Below are 24,626 nucleotides of genomic sequence, written 5' to 3' on the forward strand. Positions count from 1 at the left end.
TAGCCTGTGTATATAACATAGACTGTATATCACAAAACCAGTTGTTTTGACTGCATTGAGGTCTGTGGTTGCTCGGTATTACCTGGAGTGACCCTCTTTTCAGCCTCTGTCACCCTTTGATTTTGCATCCACGTTTACAAATGTTGGCAATGGATATCAAATAACTGTCTTTGTAAACCTAGTTTGGATAGTTTGATCGTTTATGCCGGCATAAAAATCACACTTATCGGCAGTACATCACCCAGAGAAAAAAGACGTGCTGCCAATATAAGGATATTCTAGGGGCAGAACAATCCGATCAGTGATTGTTCTATCCCCATCATTCATTTTTGACCTATGTAACAGGACAGTAAATAAGTGTTGAATATGACTTGTTTACAGTCGTTCTGCACTTGTATAGTGGCCTGACATCGGCCAGTGTCAATGCACCCGAGATGTATCTGTGTGATGATGCAATATCTTAGCATATGGGGTCCAACTTTCGTAGACCATTGATAAATTTACATTACCATTTAGGTAATGGCCTGGACCCAGGGTAAGAGGCACACATATTGTTGCGGCACTGAGGCTCTCCATCGCCTATGGTCATCTCTTTCTCGCTTTTTTTTTTCTTCATTAATGCATGTATTTGTGGCTAAAATTATTTTTTATAATCCGATTTCAGTAAAAATGCTGCACCGTTTATCATCTATAGCCTATTATCTACTGCCGTCTGTAGAATGAGCAAGGAGAAAATCCGCCGGGGAGTTCCTCCTGACAGGAGAGTTTGTAACTCTTTTATGTGTATTTTCCTGAGCTCCTCTCTGCTGATTTATGACCTCATCAAAGTTGAATGTTGCGAAACAACGACCCTGTGAAAGCCAAATGGTGCAAAATATTGCATGAAATCCAACTTTCAAAATTATTTTAACCTGAGAAACATTCATTTCAATAAATACATTGTCCCCCAAAGTGGACAACCCCAGATGAGATGAAATGTGTAGTAAATTCTACGTTTTGGGAAGTAATTATGAACTGAAGACTTCCCCTTACCTATAGAAAGGTGCGACCATGTCCTGATTGTGCACAAACACTAGATTAGGTTATAATGTTTGTACAGAGCACGAAGCCATGAAACATATTCGCTGGTGTGTGGGGTAAGGATGGGCACCGGTGTGAAAACATCCTTAGGTTGTAATTCTTGGCATTAGTGGTGCATGTAGTGACCATCCATCATATGCCCGTAGAATGTAAGTCCGCAAGGACAGGGTCCTCTCCAATCTGCACTAGTCTGTCATTCTAAATTTGTTTACTGTAAATGTTTAGGTAAATTAGGATTATTATAATTATTAATATTCGCCAAATGCCAGAATAATGAGAGAGAGAGAAGGTTTTAAAGCATTTTTATTACTTTAAACTTATCGCACCGTGCAATTTTTGGATTTCCAAATACGTTTATGAACAGTTTATTTTGTATTTATGCAGTGGCAAAATTTTTCCTTGCAGATGATATGAATTTTTTCATCTTTTGATGATCCTCTGGTAGGACGCATTCAGATGCAAAAAATGGACTAATTTTCATTGGCTTGGAACAGATTTTCATCAGGGATGCCATCCATGTACTGTAGATGACTTTCATGGACCCATAGATTTTAATTTGTGATTTTAATCCATGAATTGGCTCAAAGAAAGACATATCTCCATCTTATCTTGGATCTCGTTATACCTAACAGACCGGATATTCAGCGTCTCCCACTCACACACCACCTCCTCACCTCGCCCCCTATCTGTCGGAGTCCCACAAGGTTCAGTCCTTGGGCCCCTGCTCTTCTCCATTTACACTTTTGGCCTGGGACAGCTCATAGGATCTCACGGCTTTCAGTATCACCTCTATGCTGACGACACACAGATCTACATCTCTGGACCAGATATCACCTCCCTACTAACCAGAATCCCTCAATGTCTGTCTGCTATTTCATCCTTCTTCTCCGCTAGATTTCAAAAACTTAATACAGACAAAACAGAATTCATCATCTTTCCCCCATCTCACTCGTTCCCAACGGACCTATCCATCAAAGTAAATGGCTGCTCACTCTCCCCAGTCCCACAAGCTCGCTGCCTCGGGATTATCCTCGACATTGATCTCTCCTTCAAACCACATATCCAAGCCCTTTCCATATCCTGCCAACTTCAACTCAAAAAAATATTTCCCGGATCCGCACATTCCTCAACCAAGAATCTTCAAAAAAAAGTCCATGCCCTCATCATCTCCTGCCTGGACTGCTGCAACCTCCTGCTCTGTGGCCTCCCCTCTAACACTCTCGCACCCCTCCAATCTATTCTAAACTCTGCTGCCCGACTAATCTACCTGTCCCCTTGCTGCTTTTCCCTGGCCTCTACCCTCTGTCAATCCCTGCATTGGCTCCCCATTACCCAAAGACTCCAGTTCAAAACCCTAACTATGACATACAAAGCCATCCACAACCTGTCTCCTCCATACATCTGTGACCTCGTCTCCCGGTACTTACCTACATGCAACCTCCGATCCTCACAAGATCTCCTTCTCTACTCCCCTCTTATCTCCTCTTCCCACAATCGCATACAAGATTTCTCTCGTGCATCACCCCTACTCTGGAACTCTCTACCCCAACATATCAGACTCTCACCTACCATCGAAACCTTCAAAAAGAACCTGAAGACCCACCTCTTCCGGCAAGCCTATAACCTGCAGTAATCACCGATCGACCAAACCACTGCATGACCAGCTCTACCCTCACCTACTGTATTCTCACCCATCCCTTGTAGATTGTGAGTCCTCGTGGGCAGGGTCCTCTCTCCTCCTGTACCAGTTATGACTTGTATTGTTTAAGATTATTGTACTTGTTTTTATTATGTATACCCCTCCTCACATGTAAAGCGCTGGAGAGAGAGAGCCCTACTCCCTTGAAAAAATGTTTTGAAGTCCTAATTAAGTTAAAAAAAAGTTAAGTAACACGCTCAGCCCTGCTACATCTACATATGAAGTCGGGTTGTGCCTGTACCTGCCACGTGAAAGTGAATGAACTGTTAATACATGACTTGTTAATTAGCACAATATTTAAGTAGTTTCCATTCAGGTCCAGCTCATTTACATGAATAAAGGTCACATTCCTGCATAAGGAAAAATGAAAGAGTCGGTACAAATTATAGTCTAGTCACAAGTTACTGACGGGGGGTATGTGTGTCTCATCTGTCAATTACTACTCTGTTTCTTTAAATGGCCATAGTCACGCTCTCATAGACCATTTTCTTAGGGAAATTCATACTTATCTATTCCCTAATATACTGCTAAAAGAGCACTAATACTCTCAATATACAGACATTTTTCAGCTTTGTTGTGGTGGTTGTTTTTGCATAAATGAGATGAAGAAGATCAGATCTATTGGATATCCTGAGGAGCTTTATATGCTTTAAATCCATGTGTTTTTTGGCAAAAACAAATAAACATTTTTTGCAATAGGGTTTCATTATGCAAACTGGATAGTTTAGTTTCTACAGCCTTTAAGCATTACAGTACATAGCAGATTGCAGAATAGGCTACCAATGAATCCATCAGTGAGTCTGTAACTCTTATCTCTCTTCTCCTGAACTCTCAACTTGGATGTGGCCATCAATAGGCTTAGAAGAGTTCAGTAGAAGAGACAGATTCACTGTTAACTTATTCTGCAGTTTACTATGTACTGTGAAACATAGAGGCTGCAGAAGCCAAACAGACAACAACAATCCCATAGGGTGTCTATATCCTTTAATATGATAGTACTATCAAATATGGCATTCAACATCCTAGGAAAGCTGGGTGACAAGCCGTAGATAAATTGTTTTGGCTTCTATACAGGTAGTTTCTTAACTTTTCCTAATGATATAACCAAACCACTGAGCATAATATATAATAATCTGACAATTAACCAGTAACATTTCTTTAATTTTGCCATCCCATAATATAAAAAGTCTGAAAACCAGTTTGTGTTTCAGATTTTAATTTTCGAGACCAGAAGCCGAAAACTAAGCAGGGAATGTATTGTGAGCATGCTCTTTAATTACTGTGCAGGGAGGGGGAAGAGGGAGGTGAAGCTGCAACTAACACCTATTGTCAACTGTGTCATTTAGTGTTTTCTGCTTCAGATTTCTAATCTACTATATAATTGTCTAAGGGTCACTTCTGTCTGTCACGGATATTCATTGGTCGCGGCCTCTGTCTGTCATGGAAATCCAAGTCGCTGATTGGTCGTGGCAAAACACCCACGACCATTGCCACGACCAATCAGCGACGGCAATACTCTGGCAGCAAAATGGCCGCTGCTTTACTGCCCTGCAGTCAGCGCTGAGTGCTCACACAGGGTTAATGCCAGCATTAACGGACCGCGGTGTAACGCACTCCGTTAACACAGCTATTAACCCTGTGTGACCAACTTTTTACTATTGATGCTGCATATGCAGCATCAATAGTAAAAAGATCTAATGTTACAAATAATAATAATAAAAAAAAGGTTATTCTCACCTTCTGACGTCGCGCGCTGTCCTCGCCAGTGCAAGCGGCAGGTTCCGGTGCCAAGGATGCTATGCGAGAAGGACCTGCCGTGACGTCGCGGTCATGTGACCGAGACGTCAGGTCCTGCGCTCATACCAACCCTGGGACCGGAAGCTGCCGCGTGCACCGCACACAGGCGCCAGGACTACAAGGGGTCCTCGGAAGGTGAGTATATGTTTATTTTTTTATTTTAAGTCTTTTTTATCCACTCATATAGTGCTCACATTGCTATATACTACGTGGGCTGTGTTACATACTGCGTGGGCTCTGTTATATACTACATCTCTGTGCTATATACTATGTAGCTGGGCAATATACAATGTGACTGTCCAATATACTATGTGGCTGTGCAATATACTACGTGCTCTGTGTTATATACTACGTAGCTGTGCAATATACTATGTGGCTGTGTCGGTTCTGTTATATACTACGTCGACTGTGCAATATACTATGTGGCTCTGTTATATACTACGTGGCTGTGCAATATACTACGTCGCTATGCAATATACTACAGTAGGTGCCTCTACAATATACTACGTGGCTATGTTATATACTACGTGGCTATGCTACAGTATATACTACGTCGCTGACCAATATACTACATAGCTGTGCGATACACTACGTGGCTGTGCAATATCCTACGTGCCTGTGCAATATACTACGTGGCTATGTTATATACTACGTGGCTCTGCTATATACTACGTGGCTGACCAAGATACTACATACCTGTGCAATATACTACGTGGCTGTGTTATATACTACGTAGCTCTGCTATATACTACGTGGCTATGGTATGTACTACGTAGCTTTGTTATATACTACATCGGTTGTGTTATATACTACATCATTGTGCAATATAGTATGTAGCCTGTGCTATATACTACCTACATATTCTAGAATACCCGATACGTTAGAATCGGGCCACCATCTAGTAGATGTTATAACTTTCATCATAATCCTGCTTTAATGATAATTAGATTACCTCTGCACCCAAACCCGGTGTACACAGAAAAGCTGAAAAGTGATCGATCGTTTGGCTGACAGCTACTTCATCCTGTGTTCTCTAGGAGGCTCCTCTGGCATTGGCCTATCTTCCAGAGAACAAAGAATAGACTTAAAAATCCAAAAATATCTTTTAAGGCAAAATTGAAATGCCACCATACACATCAGATTATATGTCATGCCCGATCTCACCGATATGTAGCCTAATGTGTAATCAACTCATAAAGTCTGAAAAAACAGCTCAAATTTCTGGAATTTGTGATCTGAAGCTGATTTGGAAAATTTAGCAGATTGTCGATGGAAGAGTATTGTGGGCATGCTCTGTAATTATTGTGCAGAGAGGGGTAGGAGGGAGAAGAAGCTGCAACTATCAATGGTGTCAATGGTGCAATTTAGTGTTACCTGCCTCCAACTTTCCAATAAAATAGATGTGATAACTTTCATTAAAATCCTGCATTAATGATAATGAGGTTACCTCTGCTGTCGACCCCGGAGTACACAGCAAAGCTGAAAAGTGATCTGTCGTTAGAGAACTCAGGAAGAGATAGTTGTCAGTCTATCAGACTTTTCTGGCATTGGTCTATCTTCCAGAAAACAAAAGATCCGTCTTTGGAAATCCAACATTATCCATATGGGGATACTCAGGAGGCCCCTATAAACATTAGACTACTAGTTTATCCCTCCGTTATTGTTTAATGTGCTTGGGGGTGGGGGGGGTCTTTAATCAATTGTGAGATGTTGCCAATGCAAAAAAATAAATAAATAAATTGATTTCTTTTAGCATATTGATAGTGATGATAACTAAAGAAGAAAAAAGTAATAAAAATAAAAAAATCATTCTCCTATGGTATCAGCATAGTGGAAAAATTTGCTGTAAATGTTCATGTTGTTCTTTCTTCCTGAAGGTCCCCTTCTCTTAATATTGAGTGTGAAATCCTTTTCTATGACTTTCTAATAATCCAGGATATCTAATGCTCAAGCAACTCCCAGATCCCATTTATGCTGCATTTAAAAATAAATAAATGTACTCCACCATACTGATTCATAAAACATAGAAAAAAGCAGAACACGGCCGTCATTCTTTGACTTTGGTTTATTATTAATATACACAAAGACTATTATTATTTTATTATTAAAAGGTTGCACATTAATAGCTGCATAGTCAGCCCTTCATAGTCCCAATACATCATCGCACCGGTTTAGGTCATGTCTACCCTGTTCAGATTTCTAAATATTCTGTAAGCAGATGGGGTTTAAAGCCACAGAGGAGATCTGTCCCTAGAAATAATGTCTTTGGTACTTGTATTTTATTTCCTGCCAAGAAAAATTGTTATTATAAAGAGAACAGACAAATTCCCCTCTGTCTGGCTTAAAAAAAAAAAAAAAAAGAAAGAAAAAAAAAAGAAAAAAAAATTTAGACCTGTATCATCTAAGTTTATACATCCTTACCTTTCCCTATATTTTGGGAATAACTTAAAAAACTCAGACATTTTGTGCCACCCTAATTTGGATTATTGCCTATTATGTTAAGTTATTAAATAACTTTTATAAGTTTGTGTCTCCCGAATTCATACAAAAATTTAAAGAAAAAAAAATTGTCAAAACGCCCCAAATTCATTACAATGTATCTGTCACGTCATGCACTCAAATTCACTTTTTGGTATTGGGGATTAAAGAAGCTAGGTTGTTTGAGGGGAGGAAAAGAAAAAAAAAAGTTTCCTTCATATAATTAAATTTGAAACTGTGCGTCTCGGCCGCTGCCCGATTTTTTTATTCATTGAGCGGAGGAAAAGAGGAAAATATGATCTGGCACATTACTTCTCAAATGGCGCAGTCTACACCAGAGATTAATCTGTAACAATGCTGCTCTGAAGCTGGTTGTATAATTCTGACCTTTTAGGATCTGTTACATACGGCTTGCCAAGAGAACATGCGGTGGTCTGTCCTTTAACGACCTTGAGCTCCTCTTGGTAAGTACTGGTCACCAGGGCTTTCTCATGCTTCTGTGCAAATAATTCCAGTTTCGATCATCGAGCCCAAAACCCCAATGTCCATTGTCACCTTCCGTTGGTTATTATGACCGAAGTCCCGATATAATGGGGAAGTGCAGCTTCGCGGTGGCTTTCCGGAGAAGAAATCGATGAGGGACTTTGGTTTTTGTAGATGTACGAGTTCGCTTCCTCGGAGGAATAGCCATAGTTTTCCGTCCCATGTTCTCGTTCTGTGCATGATGATGGTTGACAAGGTCCGTGTTTGGTTAACACATGGTGGTAATTTAAAGGAACGTAGGGAACTTGGCCGCGGGGCTTGAAGTGCTCATGTTCGGGGTTATGGTGAGAAAATTTTGCAGACATTCGATCAGAGTTCTCCAGTTCATGATAACCTGTTGGACGTAAATTGACTTGCCCGTATCTGGGCTCCTTCATACAGATCCTTCGTGTCTGCTCGTAGACCATTGGTCTCGGGAGCAGATGGTTTAATTGTCCTACAGTCTTGGCATGAAGACATTCTGACTTTGGCAAAAAAGAACTGTTTAATGAGTCTGAAAAGTGCTTCTCGTTTACAGCCATCTTTTCCTGCTGGTACCTACCGAAGTCCATCTTGTTCTCTTCTTTCACTGTGTGATACGTTGGGGTTCCTCTGCTTTCCAGTTTACTGCCTTTCATCGTTGAACCATAGTGCTCATCTTTATATCGGATGTTGGATCTTGATGATGTTGAGGAGCATCCTGTGTACCCATCAGAAGTGTTGTCCCCTGTCATATACCTTTTGGATGCTGGTGGAGTTTTTGACAAGAGAAAAAAAAAGTTAGTTTAAGAATATGAGCGCAATGTCAGATAAAATGTGAATATGGACACTAAACAGGTTGTTAACCCCCTAAAAACTTGTACTTACACCGGTGCATTACTTCTTTCAACCCCAAGTAGAGAACTGTAATCAGTAGTGTAAATCATGTCTTGGACTTCATTACATTCTGAACCATGTAATGGCAGCCATTGAAATTAATGGCCAATCCATGCAGTTTCTGGTCCTTCAAAATGTTTTCTGACTATAGAGGGGCACTATGCAGGTGACCACCTTATATGTAAGGCCAGTTGTCAAAGATAAACCTATAGTGGTTTATCTCCCATGGAAAAAAAACTCATCTGTATTGAAATTGAAGGCTTTTTTCTCCCAACATCAACTTTTAATAGGTACATTTTTTTTTACTAATTAAATGTTTGTATTTGGGGATAAAAAATATACTTTTTTTGCATCATACAGTGTTACTAAGGGGACATTCATATAGAGTGAGGGCTGCTAAGGGGCCATCATACAATGTTGGGGCTATAGTTGAGGGCACATTACAATGTGTAGACTACTGTGGGGGCATCATACAGTTTGGGGGCATTATAGTGTGAATATGGGAGCTGTTGGGACATAATGCTGTATATAGGGGTGCTGTGGGGGCTTCATACTGTGTATAGAGGAGCTGTGGTGGCCATCACACAATGTAAAGAGTATATGTGGGCCCATCATACTGTCAAAGGGGCACACAGGGCATTATTACTTTCTAGGGGCATAATGTGGGCACTGTTTTCTAAAGCACCTGCATAGGGCATTAATATCTTCTAGGTGGCAATTTTACCATCTGCAAGGCACAAATGAGGCATTATGCTTTGTTAGGGGCACAGTGGTGGCATTATTACTGTATTACTGTATGTGGGGTACTAAGAGGAGCGCTGTTTTGTGCCGCACAGCAGGTGAGTAATAAGGACACATACGGCAGCAGTATTGGGGCATCAGCAGGATGAGAAGTTAGTGCAAGTTGGGGATAGATGACGACGGTGAAGGAAATGTGAGTTGTCAGATGTGTCTTTGCTGTAAACGTTACTGATAAGTCCTGGCTGAAGAAGTTGTCATGCCGATCTGGGCCAGATGGAAAAGACGGGAAAAGTGAATGACTGCATAAGAAAGAACGTCCTCTGTAAGTCACCATCTATAACTGTGCTGTGATCTCTTACATGTTCTGCAGGACTGGTATCTACCACTATATGGTAACTATGTGGCGGTAATATCAGTTTTGGTCTTTGTAAGGAGATGCGTTTTCAGTAACAGAGCAGTCATGTGTTGAGGTTCCCCTAAACCCACGATTAGGGTACGCCACTGTAGTTGTAAAGATATATTCCTGATTAGGGGCACACTCGGAGGTTTCACCATCTCTGAGCTGAACCCTCTAGCTATGCCTCTGGGTTGCCTGTATCCTCTATTCAGAAATTGTGGGTATGACTAACCTTGTGTAGTCTGATCCTACACTCCTACGTCCTACCAAATGTGTGTTAGAAAGATGTTGGGGGATTATGACTGCAGGATCCGACTACACAGTGCCTTTTTGTAGTCTGTAACCATAGAAACACATAGGTTTACATTGGAGCAATACACACAAAATGTTGGATATTGTTAAGGTTTGCAAAGTGTCAACGAGACCAAAGCAATTAATTAAGGGTGCGTGCAAGTTAATAAAACGCATTCTTGTGAAGCTTGTGAGCCCTTTCTGGAATATAAGCTCTACATGTTTACACCCAAGAAATCTGTCAAGGAAATGAACATTTAACATAAATATTAATCAGAACAAACTTGTCTGTTTGCTAAATCCATTTAATCTGTTTCTTGGAGTTTACTGATCCATCAAGCTGCAGAAACCACAACATCAGCTGCGGCGGCGGCTTTGTGTGACATAATGCCGGCCCACATTTACATTTCACACATCAGTAATTACATCAGGACATGTTTGTGGAAGTCATAATAACAATTCAGGAGTTTGATGGATACTGAGTATTTTTTCAACCAGGGAAAAAAAAGAAAAAAGCTGCTTTTATCTCCAGGATTGTTTGACGGACACTCAAGTAGCTGTAGTCAAATATTAACTCTTATTGGTCAATGTTTTCGTCACACATGAGCTCACATGAGCAGAGAACCTTATGATACAGAACACTGCACCTCAGGAAGAGCCTACCCTATCTACCTTCCCTAATTATCCTTAACCCTGGCATTAGGGTTGAGCAAAAAACATTTGCCCTTACTTGGTCCAACATCCAATCCAAGGCAGCTAGGTCAGGGCAGTCTCCTCTCCTGCAGCCGGCATTATCGGCATGGTATCCTGGGTGTGTCTTGTGCTTAGATAGTCACGTGAAGTCATGGCACCACACACATCATGACAACGAGGGTCCTAGTAGGCTCAAGAGGGGCCTAGCATGCCGGGAAGAGGAGTCCAGCCATAGAAGTAAAGGCTGCCCTGATCCAGCTGCCAATGAGGACCAGACCCATCCTAGAATTCCGGAAACATGTCAGGGTATTGATAAATTCCTGTAACATGCAGGGATCTAACAATGGCCATCGCCGGGTCTGCCATAAATCGGGCTCTTAAAACCTGTTCGTGTAGAGATGGCTAACTATATAGTTATGAATATAATATAAAGATAATAAGAATAGGATTTTCTGACCCTCTCATTTTTTATGTTTTGGAATAATGATGGTCAGATATGATCCATTTTTTTCCTCGCTCAGTCATACTTGTTTCATGTCAAAACTTGTCAAGGTAGACCTCAAAAGGGTTAAAAACCCTTATCAAAGTTGGTAAATACAATGCAATCCAATTTTCTGTACAATTTTCTTAGTAAAGCTTCCTCTATTTAGGCTTATAACAACTTACCATCGTAGCTCGGAGAAAGGTTATGACGCATCTGGTTTGGTTGATCGTGAGCAGTTTTTGGAGGAGAGTTTGGCACGACTGAGTTCGAGTAACGCCAGTGACATTCCCCGCCGGTCTGTAACGTGCCAAAGAAAAATCTTGCGACTTCACAAGGCGAACCTTGAGACTGACCAAATCTCGTAGGCACGACTTGTTTCTTGGTGCTTAACACGTGAGAGTCCACCGAAAAGTGTCCGTAGTGGTAAGGGAATGGCAGGCTGTAGGTCGGGGAGTATACGAGTTCACTATTTTCTGTATGGCTGTTCGGTTCCTGGTTAACTGTGGCGTTTATTGCTGAGTTTCCTTTCCAACTTCCAAATTGGGCACAGTCCAACTTTTCACCATGGAAAGGTCCATATTGCTGGAAGGAAAGAAAAATCATGAAAATTATAATCAAGAACCGGTCCTTTCAAAACTATATTTTTTTTTGGAACTAATGGGAGGAAGGGCCAACTCAGCCAATCACTGACTGCACTGTGGACCCGACTCCAGTGCTATCATTTTTGGTCAATCATGATGGGACCAGAGAGTAGAGACCAGTAGGGATGAAGTACGCATGGGAATAGAAGCTGCTTTAGTCGAGGGTAGGTGAGAGTGGGATTTAAGATGGGATTTACCTGTGGGTAGGGGTTGGATCGTGTCTGCTTTGTCTTGACCTTCGCAGCTTTTAGCTTGGTGGGCTTCCGTGCCTCCTGTGAGGTAGTCATGGAGCTCCGACAGGGAAATGTGGCTTTTGACACAGTCAATTGCTCCAAGGACAACTGCAGCTCTTTATATTCTATATCTCTGTACAGAAAGGACAAAAGACAGACATTTTGTAGAAAATCATCACCAAGACACACGATAGTGATATTGTTCTTGTGTTTGTATATATACAATAAATGTGCAAAACATTTAAATTGTATCTGTCGTTTCAGGTGACATTTCATACTACTCCTGGCAATTATACGACTTGTATTTGTAAGGATGGTGGAAAATGGCTGTCGCGTTCCTACACAAGAAGACACAAATGGCATCATGTGTATTAGGCTGCCTTCACACGTCCATTTTTCAAGTCCGTATACAGTCTCTTTTTTAAGGACCGCAAGTATGGACACATGCACACGCAGTATTCAATGATGGTGCACACCCGTAAGGTTTTTTACACGGACCGTGAATATTGCCGCCTGTTCACCCTGAGCTCAGCGTGACCAGGCGACAATGATGGGAGTGTATTCAGCACCCACTGTGTCCATTGTGTGTAAAATTATGAATTAAATAAAAAAAATGTCTCCTGCGTAATTTTGATAACCAGCAGAAGGAAAGCCCATGGCTGGAGGCTGATGTTATTAACCTGGGAAAGGAGACAATATCCCAAAAGGTTCCAATGTAAATAATAACAGCTCACAGCTGTTTGCTTAGCCTTTACTGGTTAGTTTATGGGGACCCCAGAAATAAAGTGATGTAGGATCACCCTATAAATTCTAACCAGCAAAGGCTAAACAGACAGCTGTGGGCTGATATTAATAGCCAGCGAAGGGGCCATGGATATTGGTCCCCCTCCCAGGCTAGCAACATCAGCCCTCGAGTGCCCCAGAAATGGTGTATCCATAAGATGCGCCAAATCTGGAGCTTAGCTTTGCTCTTCTTACTTGTCGTGGTGCGGTGGAAAGTGGGGTAATAGGGTTGGAGTTCATGTCACCTTGGTATTGTCAACTGACATCACACCCAGGGGTTAGTAATGGAGAGGCGTCTATAAGGTGCCCCCTTTTACTAACCCCATTGTCATATTGTAAAAAAGACACAGCGAGAATAAAGTCGTTTAATTGAAATAAACACAGTTCATTCTCATTTTCACATTTATTACTGTAAAAATGAAAATGATAAAAAAACATATCCCTCCCCTGTTCGATGACAATCTATTTGTCACACGCCGTAATCCATTTCTGCCTCATCTGGATGTCTTGCTGAACGGTGGCATGATGCAACTGTTCGGCCTGGCATCCAGGAGACACTGAGCTGAGCGTCAGAATGCAGCTTCATTGACCTGTGTTGATGTCAAATTCACCAGTAAAGGCTAAGCAAACAGCTGTGAGCTGTTATTAAAGGGAACCTGTCAGCAGGATTATTGATAATAATGGATTTGATGGTGTTTGGAGAGAATCATCAGAGATTGGGATATTTTTTATAACCCAACCCTGACTTGTTCTTCTCAACAAAGTTGTCCCTCACTTGCTTGGAGATCTCCTTGGTCTTCGTGGTGTTGTTATGAGATCTCCTTGGCCTTCATGGTGTTTGGTTAGTGGAGCCTCTTGTTAATGGTGTTTCAGCCTATGTGGCCTTTCAGAAAAGGAAAAGCGCATATACTGACAAATGTGACATTTAGATTGCAGACGCGGACGTCCTGTCACTAAGCATGGGACTTATGAAGGGAACTGCTTGCACCAGAAATTTTTAGGGGCTTCATCACAAAAGGTGTGAACACATGTGCACATGCCAATGTTTAGTTATTTGATTCAGTAAATTTAATTTATGCATTTATTTTCCTCACTTCATCAACTTAGGCTATCTAGTGCTGATGCATCATACACAAATCTGATTACAAAATTTTTTTTTTGCTGTAATGTAACAAAATAGGTAAAAAGCCAAGGGAGTGAATACTTTTGCAAGCGACTGTAGGAAGAATAAGATAGCTGACTTTAGTTTAGGTATGCAAATTGCCTCTTCTGAGAAAAAGAGGACTTAAACTCTATAGCGCCACCTGTTGGAAGTAGCGATCCTACAAGTCACAATCAACCCTTTAACGAGTCGTGCAATATGACTTAGGATAAAAGCCAAATCAGTATCTCAATTTGCAGACACGGTGTTTCAGGCTGTTGGCCCTCGTCAGTGCGAAGCATGAGAACTGATTTGGCTAGGTGAGAGGCTCTGGACTGGGGTCTAAGGGGTAACGTTTCTCCTTATGGAGAGTGACATACCAGCTGGCTTGTCAAGGTAAGGAGACTTATTCACCTTGCAATGCTCCTCTGGGAAATTAAATATGCAAATTGCCTCTTTAGTTTAGGTAGTGATGTTATGGTAAGGTAAAAGTTTATGTTTTGGACTACTGGGTGGGTCTTAGTGTTAGGACAAGTGTCTGCTTCCTGTAGTTAAGGAGTTGGAGTTTAGAGTGTAAAGTGAGCAGTGCTGCCAAGGGGGGATCCATACCGAGAGGAGACTGAGGTAAGAGATAGCGAGATCCTGAGTTACTGACAAGCAGGGGTGGATTATAATAGGGTCAATCTGGGCGGTAGCCCAGGGCCCAGTGGTGTGGGGGCCCTGGGCTACAGCTCAGATTGCCCGCCGCCATCAAGGCATTACTGCCCTGACTGGCATATTGGCCCGGTGGGCAGAGGGGGCCCGCATTGGCCCCGTCTCATCTGCTCACCGGGCGCTGCGGCAGTTTTACCTATTGACGTGCGGGGGCGCGCCCGCACGTCAATAGTTAACAACAGCCGCCAGACAATTGGAGGCTGGCAGCTGAAGTCGGCCGCAGGCGCAGCGCACACTTCGCCGGCGTCTGACGTCATTGTCAGTCGCCGGCAAGTCCACGCTGCTGGAGGGAGCTCGCCGCTGGAGCTCCGATCAAGTGAGGAGAACTCTTTTTTTTGTGAACGGCAATCCAGGGGGCCCGGGGCAATATGCTGGACACACTGGGGCAAATTGCTGGACACACTGGGGCAGATTGCTGGACACACTGGGGGCAATGCTGGAGACACTGGGGCAGATTGCTGGACACACTGGGGGCAATGCTGGAGACAGTGGGGCAGATTGCTGGACACACTGGGGGCAATGCTGGGCACACTGGGGCAATATTGAAGACACTGGGGCAGATTGCTGAACACACTGGGGTCAATGCTGGATACACTGGGGCAGATTGCTGGACACACTGGGGCAATATCCTGGACATACTGGGGCAGATTGCTGGACACACTGGGGGTAATATGCTGGACACACTTGGGCAGATTGCTGGACACACTGGGGCAATATTGGAGACACTGGGGTAGATTGCTGGACACACTAGGGGCAATGCTGGAGACACTGGGGCAGATTGCTGGACACACTGGGGCAATATTGGAGACACTGGGGCAGATTGCTGGAGATACTGGGGCAGATTGCTGGACACACTGGGGGCAATGCTGGAGACACTGGGGCAGAGATGCTGGACACATTGGGGGCAGAGATGCTGGACACATTGGGGACAGAGATGCTGGACACTGGGGGCAGAGATGCTGGACACACTGGGGGCAGGACTGGAGACATGGGCAGAATGTAGATACGGGGCATGATTGGAGACACGGGGCAGAATAAAAGACATGGGGCAGGATTGGAAACAGATTGTGCAGGATCATGGGGCAGGATGGATACGATGGAGACTGATGGGGCAGGATGGGGAGATCATATGGGGCAGGATGGATACTCATGAGGGCAGGATGGAAGAACATATGACTGGAGCCAGGAATGAGATACATGGGGCCAGGATGGGGGATATTATTATTACCATAGGGGCTAATTAAGGGATATTATTACTGCAGTGATGTATTTATTTTATTTTTGAGGACACTGTTTTAAATGAGGGGGCGGTCCTGTTACTGTGTAGAGTGACACTAGATCGCTTCTTTTTCTTCATGTGGTGTAATGTAGAAGTTGGGAAAAATTAAGTAATGTGTTCTACAAGCGGAGCTTGAGATAACTGTGTTATTTCCTGCAGAGACGAGTCCTGGCTGGATGAATTGATGGCGGTCTGTGCTGGATGAAAGATGAAAGACTTCACCTAGAGATGTCACTGGTGAGTAAGTGTTACCTATACACTGACACTATACACTGTATACTATATACTGAACTGAAGGGTAAATTGACTAGATCAATGGATGTTTGACAGGTTATAGTTTCACGCAGCAACTATTTTTCTGGAATAATTTGGTGCAGGTATATGATGACCCCATCGCATGACCCCGTCACATGACCGGGGGAGCCCACAGCGTCTGAAGAGCCCGGGGCCCTGGCTACCCTTAATCCACCCCTGCTGACAAGACAGAGTGGGCTTCCGGAACGGAGTCCTTGGATATGATGATGAGAATCCTGAGCTTGAGAAACACTGAAGGTAATGGACCTAAACAGGACTGAGTTCGTGAGACTAGTGGGGGTCCTGAGCGGTAGATCCAGGGCACCAGTAGTGGAAGAAATAGGACGCGGAACCAGTAAGTGAATAGAGAGACTGTTGATCAGGACTGTGGTGACTAGTTCGCTTGTGATGAAGTAGGGCGAAGGTGTGCTTCATCAGCCCTGGAGGACACTACAGAGGAAGGAAACTGTGGGAATGAAAATGCTTCTTACTGTAAAAGAAACTTTGGACCCGCTATCCCCTGTACCAAGTTACTGTTCAGTAAACACTGTGTTTTAGAACTGTTATTGAACTGTGGAACATCAGGTCCTGGACAGCCAACACCACCGGCTACAGGCAGCTTGCACGGGCGCAAAACCTTCACACACCCAGCCAAGATCCATACTGCCAAATAACGTGCTAGGGCGTAAATACAGGAGACGATTGCTTCACCTGCGTCTGCCGCCCCGCGCCATGCTACATATTCTGCAATTTCGCCCTTTATAGGTGCTCTCTCTTTTCAGTTGTCTCAGAGCTGGTGGGTAGAGACTGGCTGCTATGATGTCTCCCATACACAGCACACACATACAGGAGGCACAGTGAGCAAGTGATCCAGACTGTCTTGAGCAAAACTGATTTTGGTTATTTTAAGAATGAATTATGAGTTTATGGGGCAGAGGGGGGAGAAGAAGTGTCTCGTATGTAAAGAAAGAAGCATGTTTCTCTGATAAGATATGTTATAAAGTTTCCTATATTCACAGCTAGGGTAAGAATGGCCAAGATCAGAGTTACAGTATCTCCGATCACGGTTCATACAAAAGGATTAACAAAGCTGTAAAAGTTCTACCATATCATATCATAATCTTCCAACGATCCAAAGGTAGATCGAGTGTAATGTCTCTGTAATTTTTACATTTTGTTACCCTTGTGCTTGTTCTTTTGCTCATATCCTTCTTCTCTTCCTTATGTAGTTACTCTATATAGAGTTTCCAACACTTGAGCCAGGTTTTGGTTGGTCGGATGTTTTTGATTAATACTTGGTCTAAACGCAGTGAATACTTATTGCGTCATCTGTTTGCACATCATGAAAATTACATGGCAAGTGTCTGATTCGGTAATTACAGATTGATTGCACTGTTTATAGGATACGGCTTATCCATCTCTGCTGAGGACACATTCTCTAAATGCTTACAGATCCGGACTGTGAGGGATTATTTATCTACCTTGATTATGATCATAATAAGTTACTACATCATATATATATATATATATATATATATATTTATATATATATATATATATATATATATATATATATATCCACCAACATATTCTACAGAGCTGACACTCTACAGGAGAGAGCACCCTGCCTATAAGACCTAACACTCTACAGGAGAGAGGACCCTGCACATAAGAGCTGACACTCTACAGGAGAGAGGACCCTGCACATAAGAGCTGACACTCTACAGGAGAGAGGACTCTGCACATAAGAGCTGACACTCTACAGGAGAGAGGACCCTGCTCATAAGAGCTGACACTCTACAGGAGAGAGGACTCTGCACATAAGAGCTGACACTCTACAGGAGAGAGGACCCTGCTCATAAGAGCTGACACTCTACAGGAGAGAGGACCCTGCACATAAGAGCTGACACTCTACAGGAGAGAAGACCCTGCACATAAGAGCTGACACTCTACAGGAGAGAGGACCCTGCACATAAGAGCTGACAGTCTACAGGAGAGAGGACCCTGCACATAATAGCTGACACTCTACAGAAGAGAGGACCCTGCACATAAGAGCTGACACTCTACAGGAGAGAGGACCCTGCACATAAGAGCTGACACTCTACAGGAGAGAGGACCCGGCACATAAGAGCTGACACTCTACAGGAGAGAGGATCCTGCACATAAGAGCTGACACTCTACAGGAGAGAGGACCCGGCACATAAGAGCTGACACTCTACAGGAGAGAGGACCTTGCACATAAGAGCTGACACTCTACAGGAGAGAGGACCCGGCACATAAGAGCTGACACTCTACAGGAGAGAGGACCCTGCCCATAAGAGCTGACACTCTACAGGAGAGAGGACCCTGCACATAAGAGCTGACACTCTACAGGAGAGAGGACCCTGCCCATATGAGCTGACACTGTACAGGAGAGAGGACCCTGCACATAAGAGCTGACACTCTACAGGAGAGAGGACCCGGCACATAAGAGCTGACACTCTACAGGAGAGAGGACCCTGCACATAAGAGCTGACACTCTACAGGAGAGAGGAACCGGCACATAAGAGCTGACAATCTACAGGAGCGAGGACCCGGCACATAAGAGCTGACACTCTACAGGAGAGAGGACCCTGCACATAAGAGCTGACACTCTACAGGAGAGAGGACCCTGCACATAAGAGCTGACACTCTACAGGAGAGAGGACCCTGCACATAAGAGCTGACACTCTACAGGAGATAGGACCCTGCCCATAGGCCACATAAGCAGACCCGGTGTTATAGATGGTACAGGTGAGGGCCTTACTACAGGTTTTGCATAATTAGGTGACACTACTGTATGTTGACAGGTAGACGTGAGTAGACGCTCTGCAGCATCGGCTGATCCCGGATACTCACGTGAGGACGTAGTTCACACTAACAATGCAGTGCGGTCTAGAAGAGCGGCTGTTGTGCACAATTGTAGCGTAACTCTGTACCCAGACCCAACCTCCATGTTTGGAAAGCAGACGATAATATTTGGTGGTGACCTGGCCTTTCACCAGCACTGGAAGAAAAGTGGAAATGTATACATTAATCCAATTAAATATTGCATAATTTTTTGGATAATAAAGACACAATTACATAGAAAGTCAATGACAAAGTAAAGAAATATCCAAAATAATAATTGATTTATAGAAATATTAAATTTTGGGGTTTTCTTGATATTTATGTCTGTTATAACAGTGAATGAAGTTGACTTTAATCTGCAGGAGTACACATAGTCCATAAACAAAAAAGGGGCCATTTCTAAAAAAAAAAAAAAAAAATCCCCTTTGGCTGCCGTGTTTTCCACTCTCGGCATATTTTTTTGTTAGGCGTTCCCCTAAAATAAGATTTCGAGGTGTGTTGCTACAGGAAACCTCAGCGATCAGTTGTGATCTGTGGGGGAATCTGACAGGAACTGTAACATTTCTCTACACTGCCTCCGAAGGGCAAATTAAGAATTACAGGGTGCCTTTTGAAATGACGGGTCTGTGCGGTAGCAAAATTACAACTCCCAGCGTGCCCTGAAACTATAAAGATATATTAAAAAATGAATGAGCACAATTATTAAACAACTAAGAAAGTCAAGAAATAAACCAATGACACTTACAGAGGTGGTGAGCGTATCTCAGGTGGAACACATCGCAGCCATGGACGTGGTGGTAAAGAGTTTTCTCTATGAGATCTTGAGGTTCATAACCAGTTAATTCAGCTACTCTGCACAGAAAAGAGGGGAATTGAGGAATCGTGGATTTTTTTTTTCACAACCTATTAATATATTTAAGAAAACTATGCAGCATCTGGAGACTCTGGAAGACAAGAGTAAGTTCTTGGATGCTCTGTGTTCTGTTGTTCCAAAGTCTTCAAACCTTGATATTAGCTTGATAATGTTCTGGCCAAAAGCTGATTATATCTATTGGATGCGCTTTATTAGTGTTATTAGGAGAGATGGCGAAAACGAAATCAGTGAAAGCACCGGACGATTCAGCCATCAATCTCATCCGTCTCCGGTAGACTGGTTGGGGTTGGGACTATCTGGCCTCATATATTAGGGTAGGTAGATCCAGAGTTTAATGGGTCCATCAAACCATCTCCTGGCCCACCCGTCGAGGGAGAGAAAATTGGGCACCTACATTTCCACATGCACCATTCTGTTTTTCTCATGGGAGATAAGCAGTTTCCAAATATGTCTGCTCATTCCCTTCTTATACACAACACATAAGGTGGGGTCAGTAGAGTTATTGTCTGCTAAGGCCACGTTCACTCGGTCAGTATTTGGTCAGTATTTTACCTCAGTATTTGGAAGCCGAAACCAGCAGTGGAACAATCAGTGGAAAGGTATAATAGAAGCCCGTCACCACTTCTGTATTTATCACCCACTCCTGGGTTTCACTTACAAAGGGCTTGTTTCCACTTGCGAGAAACACGTCCGTGTCTCGCATGTGGAAACGAAGCTCTGGCGCCGGCACATCGAAGTGGAGTGTGCGGCCGCATAGGAACACATGCAGCCGCACGCTCCGCTCCGGAGTGCCAGCGCCAGAGCTTCGTTTCCACATGCGAGACTCGGACGTGTTTCTCGCAAGTGGAAAAGAGGCCAAATACTGAGGTAAAATACTGACCAAATCCTGACCGTGTGAACGTTGCCCAGAAAGGCAATTGGCCTAAATCTATTTGACCCTTCCCATCAGAACCAGTTTTCATTTCATTTCCCTTAAGAGACATAGATTTAACATTTTCCTGTCGACATTGCCATATGAGAGCTCTTTTTTTTTCCCCCCTTAATGACATTTAATTCAACATTAAAGTACAGAAAAGAGAGAAAAAAAATAAAGTGGGGCGAAATGGTAAAAAAAAAAACCCGGAATTCTGGCTTTGTTTTTCGGGTTTTGTTTTTTTACGCTTTTAAGTGTGGCTTAAAAATATCGTGGCAGCAATATTTTTTTAAGGTCAGTGCAATTTTTTAACTTGTACAGAACTTTTTTTTATTGTTTTTTATTAAAAAAATCAGACATTTGTAATAAACCTGGTTTATGCCATGACCGCGTATCGCCAAAACAGGGTCTTTCCCGTACTCAATCTTCCTGACCCCCACCCCATCCCCAGGGGGCCATTCTCCCCTTCTCCTGTAAATTTAAATTAAACACCAACACGTAAATTTCTTTGGATAATTTTGGCCACAGCGGCCATTTTATTAAACAAACAATAACATAAATAACAACATATATACCATATGTAAAAACCTGGAGGGGAGGGTTCTTGGGGGTAAGAAATCTGGCTCAAAAATAGGCATAAAGCCACCACCAACTTTAAAACCAAACACTTCTTTACCCTCAGCCGTGACCACCAGCTCAAGGGCACCATGTAACCCATTTCGGGCAAACCAAAACCCCAAAGCTCCCGAGGTAAATTCCCCGTCCAGAGCCCGTAAACAAAAGCCAGATCAACCCCGTAAAAACGTCATCACCACCTCCAAGAACCCCACCCCCCGCCAAAACTGCCACTGTGACAATGATAACGAAAACTCCCCTCTGGCAATAACTGATTAAAAAACCGAGATGAGAAAAAACCCAACTCCCCGGCTACCCCTCCATCAAACTGTTCACTTAAACTAATCCACAATAAAGGGAGGGAGGGTGGGCTTCTCTCCTGATGATTCACCTCACAAGTGATCCTTCCCGCACTTCTCCAGCCCCTGCCTCCTTTCCCCACTAGGTCCACCCCTTATTCAAAAATTTCCACCAATCACCTATAAGATCCCTTTTTTTATTCAAAACTCTAAAACTCCCTTCTTGGCAACGCAGTCATGTGGGGGCTTTCATCCAGCTGCGCCCATTACAGCCCCCCTTCTTTATTTTCTGAGACCTGTTACCCTTTTTTGATTTTCCTATCAACGTAGATGTTTTTATGCACAAAGCTGTAGTTTTTGTTAGCATCATTCTTATTTTTTATTACATTTTTGGGGGAAATTAAAAATAGCAATTTTGATGTTTCAGTTTACTTTATCTTTACAGGATTTACTGTATAGGTTAAATAATATTAGACTTGGACATTTAAAAATGCAGCAACACTATATATTATATACATACAAATATTTTCAAATTGGGAAAGAGGTGTTACCTAAATTTAATTTTTAAATAAATAAATATATGCCCAGACAGTCATGGCCAAAAGAGTTGGGACCCTTGAAATTGTTCCAGAAATTGGCATTTTTTTTCCAACAAATTCAAGCTGTCCTGCCAGCTCGGGGAACATCAGTGTCGGCTCGAACTATCTGGCGGCATTTAAATGGAATGAAACGCTATGTCAGGAAATCTAGGAGGACCCCACTGATGACACAGACATAAAAAGCTAGACTGCAGTTTGCCAAAATGTACGTTGTTAAGCTAAAAAATTTTTGGGGAAAGTGTCTTGTCGACAGATGAGACCAATATAGAGCTTTTTAGTAAAGCACATCATTCTACTGTTTACCAAAAACAGAATGAGGCCTACAAAGAAAAGAACACAGTGCCTACAGTCAAATATGATGGAGGTTCAAGATGTTTTGAGGTTGTTTTGCTGCCTCTGGCACTGGGTCCTTTAGCTGTGTGCAAGGTATCATGAAATCTGAAGATTATTAAAGAATTTTGGGTCACAATGTAGTGCCCAGTGTCAGAAAGCTGGGTTTGTATCCTAGGTTATGGGTCTTCCAGCAGGACAATGACTCCAAACATACTTCAAGAAGCCTCTAGAAATGGATGGAAACAAAGCTCTGGAGAGTTCTGAAGTGGCAGCAATGAGTCAGGATCTAAATCCCATTGAGGATGATTTTAGCAACCATTAGGTTCATTCACGTGGTCGTATTCCAGACCCATGTTGTATTTGAACATAACATAGTGACAGGTCCAGTCTTTGGGTTCATGAGTAAGGCTGGTCCTGCATGGTGCCCATTACATGCAGCATTGCCATGAACAAGTAGAAATTGACTGATACGACTGCAGTGACGATAGCAGATAAGTGCATTATGGTTTTATAGGACACACTGGTTTTACGTAGCCGCTTACCTGGAGTCCAGAAAAATGAGTTTGAGGTCCAGACTTGCTCTGAACATAAACATGTTACTGTGGAGTTTGATCTCCGTGATGGCGCTCGGGGGTAAGGATTGACCCACTGCCACTAGCCCTACAATTTGATAGCAGGAGTCATACAAAGAAATGTCCAGCATATACTGCCTTATTTTCAGATACCCACTGCAGTGAATCACCTGTCATGTAAAGATAAAACATATCACATATGTACTAAACAGACCGGCTCTGCAATATTACATATTCACTATACCCCACGTTACTGTAATATTACACAGGCAAAGGTCACTCCTGAGACACTTCGAGTATCAGGGCACACAACTAAAAGGATATTTCTGTAAAAAAAAAGAAACTTTTTAAGAGGATCAATCACCAGTGGCCACTTTTTCCTCTTATTTCATTCTTGCTGCTCCCCTGATTATGTCGCTTTTGGTTTTTTTTAAATCCAACATACCGTTCCAAAGATATGGGCCTTTTTATTTAGTGCTATTTTTTTATGGTTATTACCAAGGGGGTGTGGTTCTCAGGATTCCTTGGGGGGGTGTCCTTAGTGGGTGTGGCAGAGCAGACTAAGGACACCCCCCCAAGGAATCCTGAAAAACACATCTGGATCAACATGTTAGGGCATGTTAGGTTAGGCTACGGGTTGAACTAGAGGGACTTAAAGTCTTCCTTCAACCTTAATAACTACGTTACTATGTCCCATCTCCTTGTAATAACCATAAAAGCTAGCACTAAATACAAAGGCCCAAATCTCTGAAACCGTATGGCATATTTTGAACAATGAAAAGCCATACAGCCAGTGGTATTCAATTCTAGTACATTCGAGGAGAAGTTAGGGACTTCCTACACGTCCCTGATGTCCAAAAAAACTAGATGAGGTGGGGCTCGAATTCAGTGCTCGCTGTAATTAACTACTAGGGAGAACTGAGATTGGGTAAATTAGGACTGACTGATAGTAAACCCTTAAAGAGTAATATGGCCAACTAGAAGTAGTTAAGAGACAAATGCTTCCTGTCCTAGAAACTGATGGCAAGACAAGTCTGGAGCAGAGCAACTGAGCTTAGAAGAGGAAGCATATCACCAACATTCATAGTCCGAGTACTGACTGTGATGACCGGCCAGTAGTCTCCTGACCAGAAACTAACAGCCTCACAAATGCCCATGAAGCTTTTGAGTTTGGGTCAGAAGACCCACTGCCGATATGGACCTCAGTACTCGGACAACAAGTTTTGGACATGTGAAACCAGCCTTAGAGTCAGTAGTTGCTTTCCTCCTATCTATGCAACTAAATCAGGTCTACGCAGGCTGATAGGATAGACTTATATCTAGTTAAAAAGTCAGGAATGGTGACAGGACTTTTCTATAGTCAGAACAACATTCGATTAAAAAAACGCAAAAAACCTCTGCTGCATATTA

General features: G+C 42.8%; 1 protein-coding gene across 1 annotated transcript in view; it reads right to left on the reverse strand.

Moving 5' to 3' along the window:
• Nucleotides 1–6,623: 6,623 nt before the first annotated feature.
• The window catches only part of SIM2 (SIM bHLH transcription factor 2), a 132,098-nt gene continuing 114,095 nt past the window's right edge, over nucleotides 6,624–24,626 (reverse strand). The window contains exons 6-11 of the mRNA XM_069760763.1: nucleotides 23,187–23,386; nucleotides 19,757–19,863; nucleotides 19,021–19,168; nucleotides 11,897–12,065; nucleotides 11,241–11,640; nucleotides 6,624–8,324 (exon numbers count right to left, since the gene is read on the reverse strand). Of these exons, the coding sequence (XP_069616864.1) occupies nucleotides 7,606–8,324; nucleotides 11,241–11,640; nucleotides 11,897–12,065; nucleotides 19,021–19,168; nucleotides 19,757–19,863; nucleotides 23,187–23,386 (1,743 nt within the window). The 3' untranslated portion in view covers nucleotides 6,624–7,605. The remainder of the gene's footprint in view (nucleotides 8,325–11,240; nucleotides 11,641–11,896; nucleotides 12,066–19,020; nucleotides 19,169–19,756; nucleotides 19,864–23,186; nucleotides 23,387–24,626) is intronic.

The sequence above is a fragment of the Ranitomeya imitator genome, chromosome 3 (assembly GCF_032444005.1).
Source record: "Ranitomeya imitator isolate aRanImi1 chromosome 3, aRanImi1.pri, whole genome shotgun sequence".
NCBI classification, from domain to species: domain Eukaryota; kingdom Metazoa; phylum Chordata; class Amphibia; order Anura; family Dendrobatidae; genus Ranitomeya; species Ranitomeya imitator.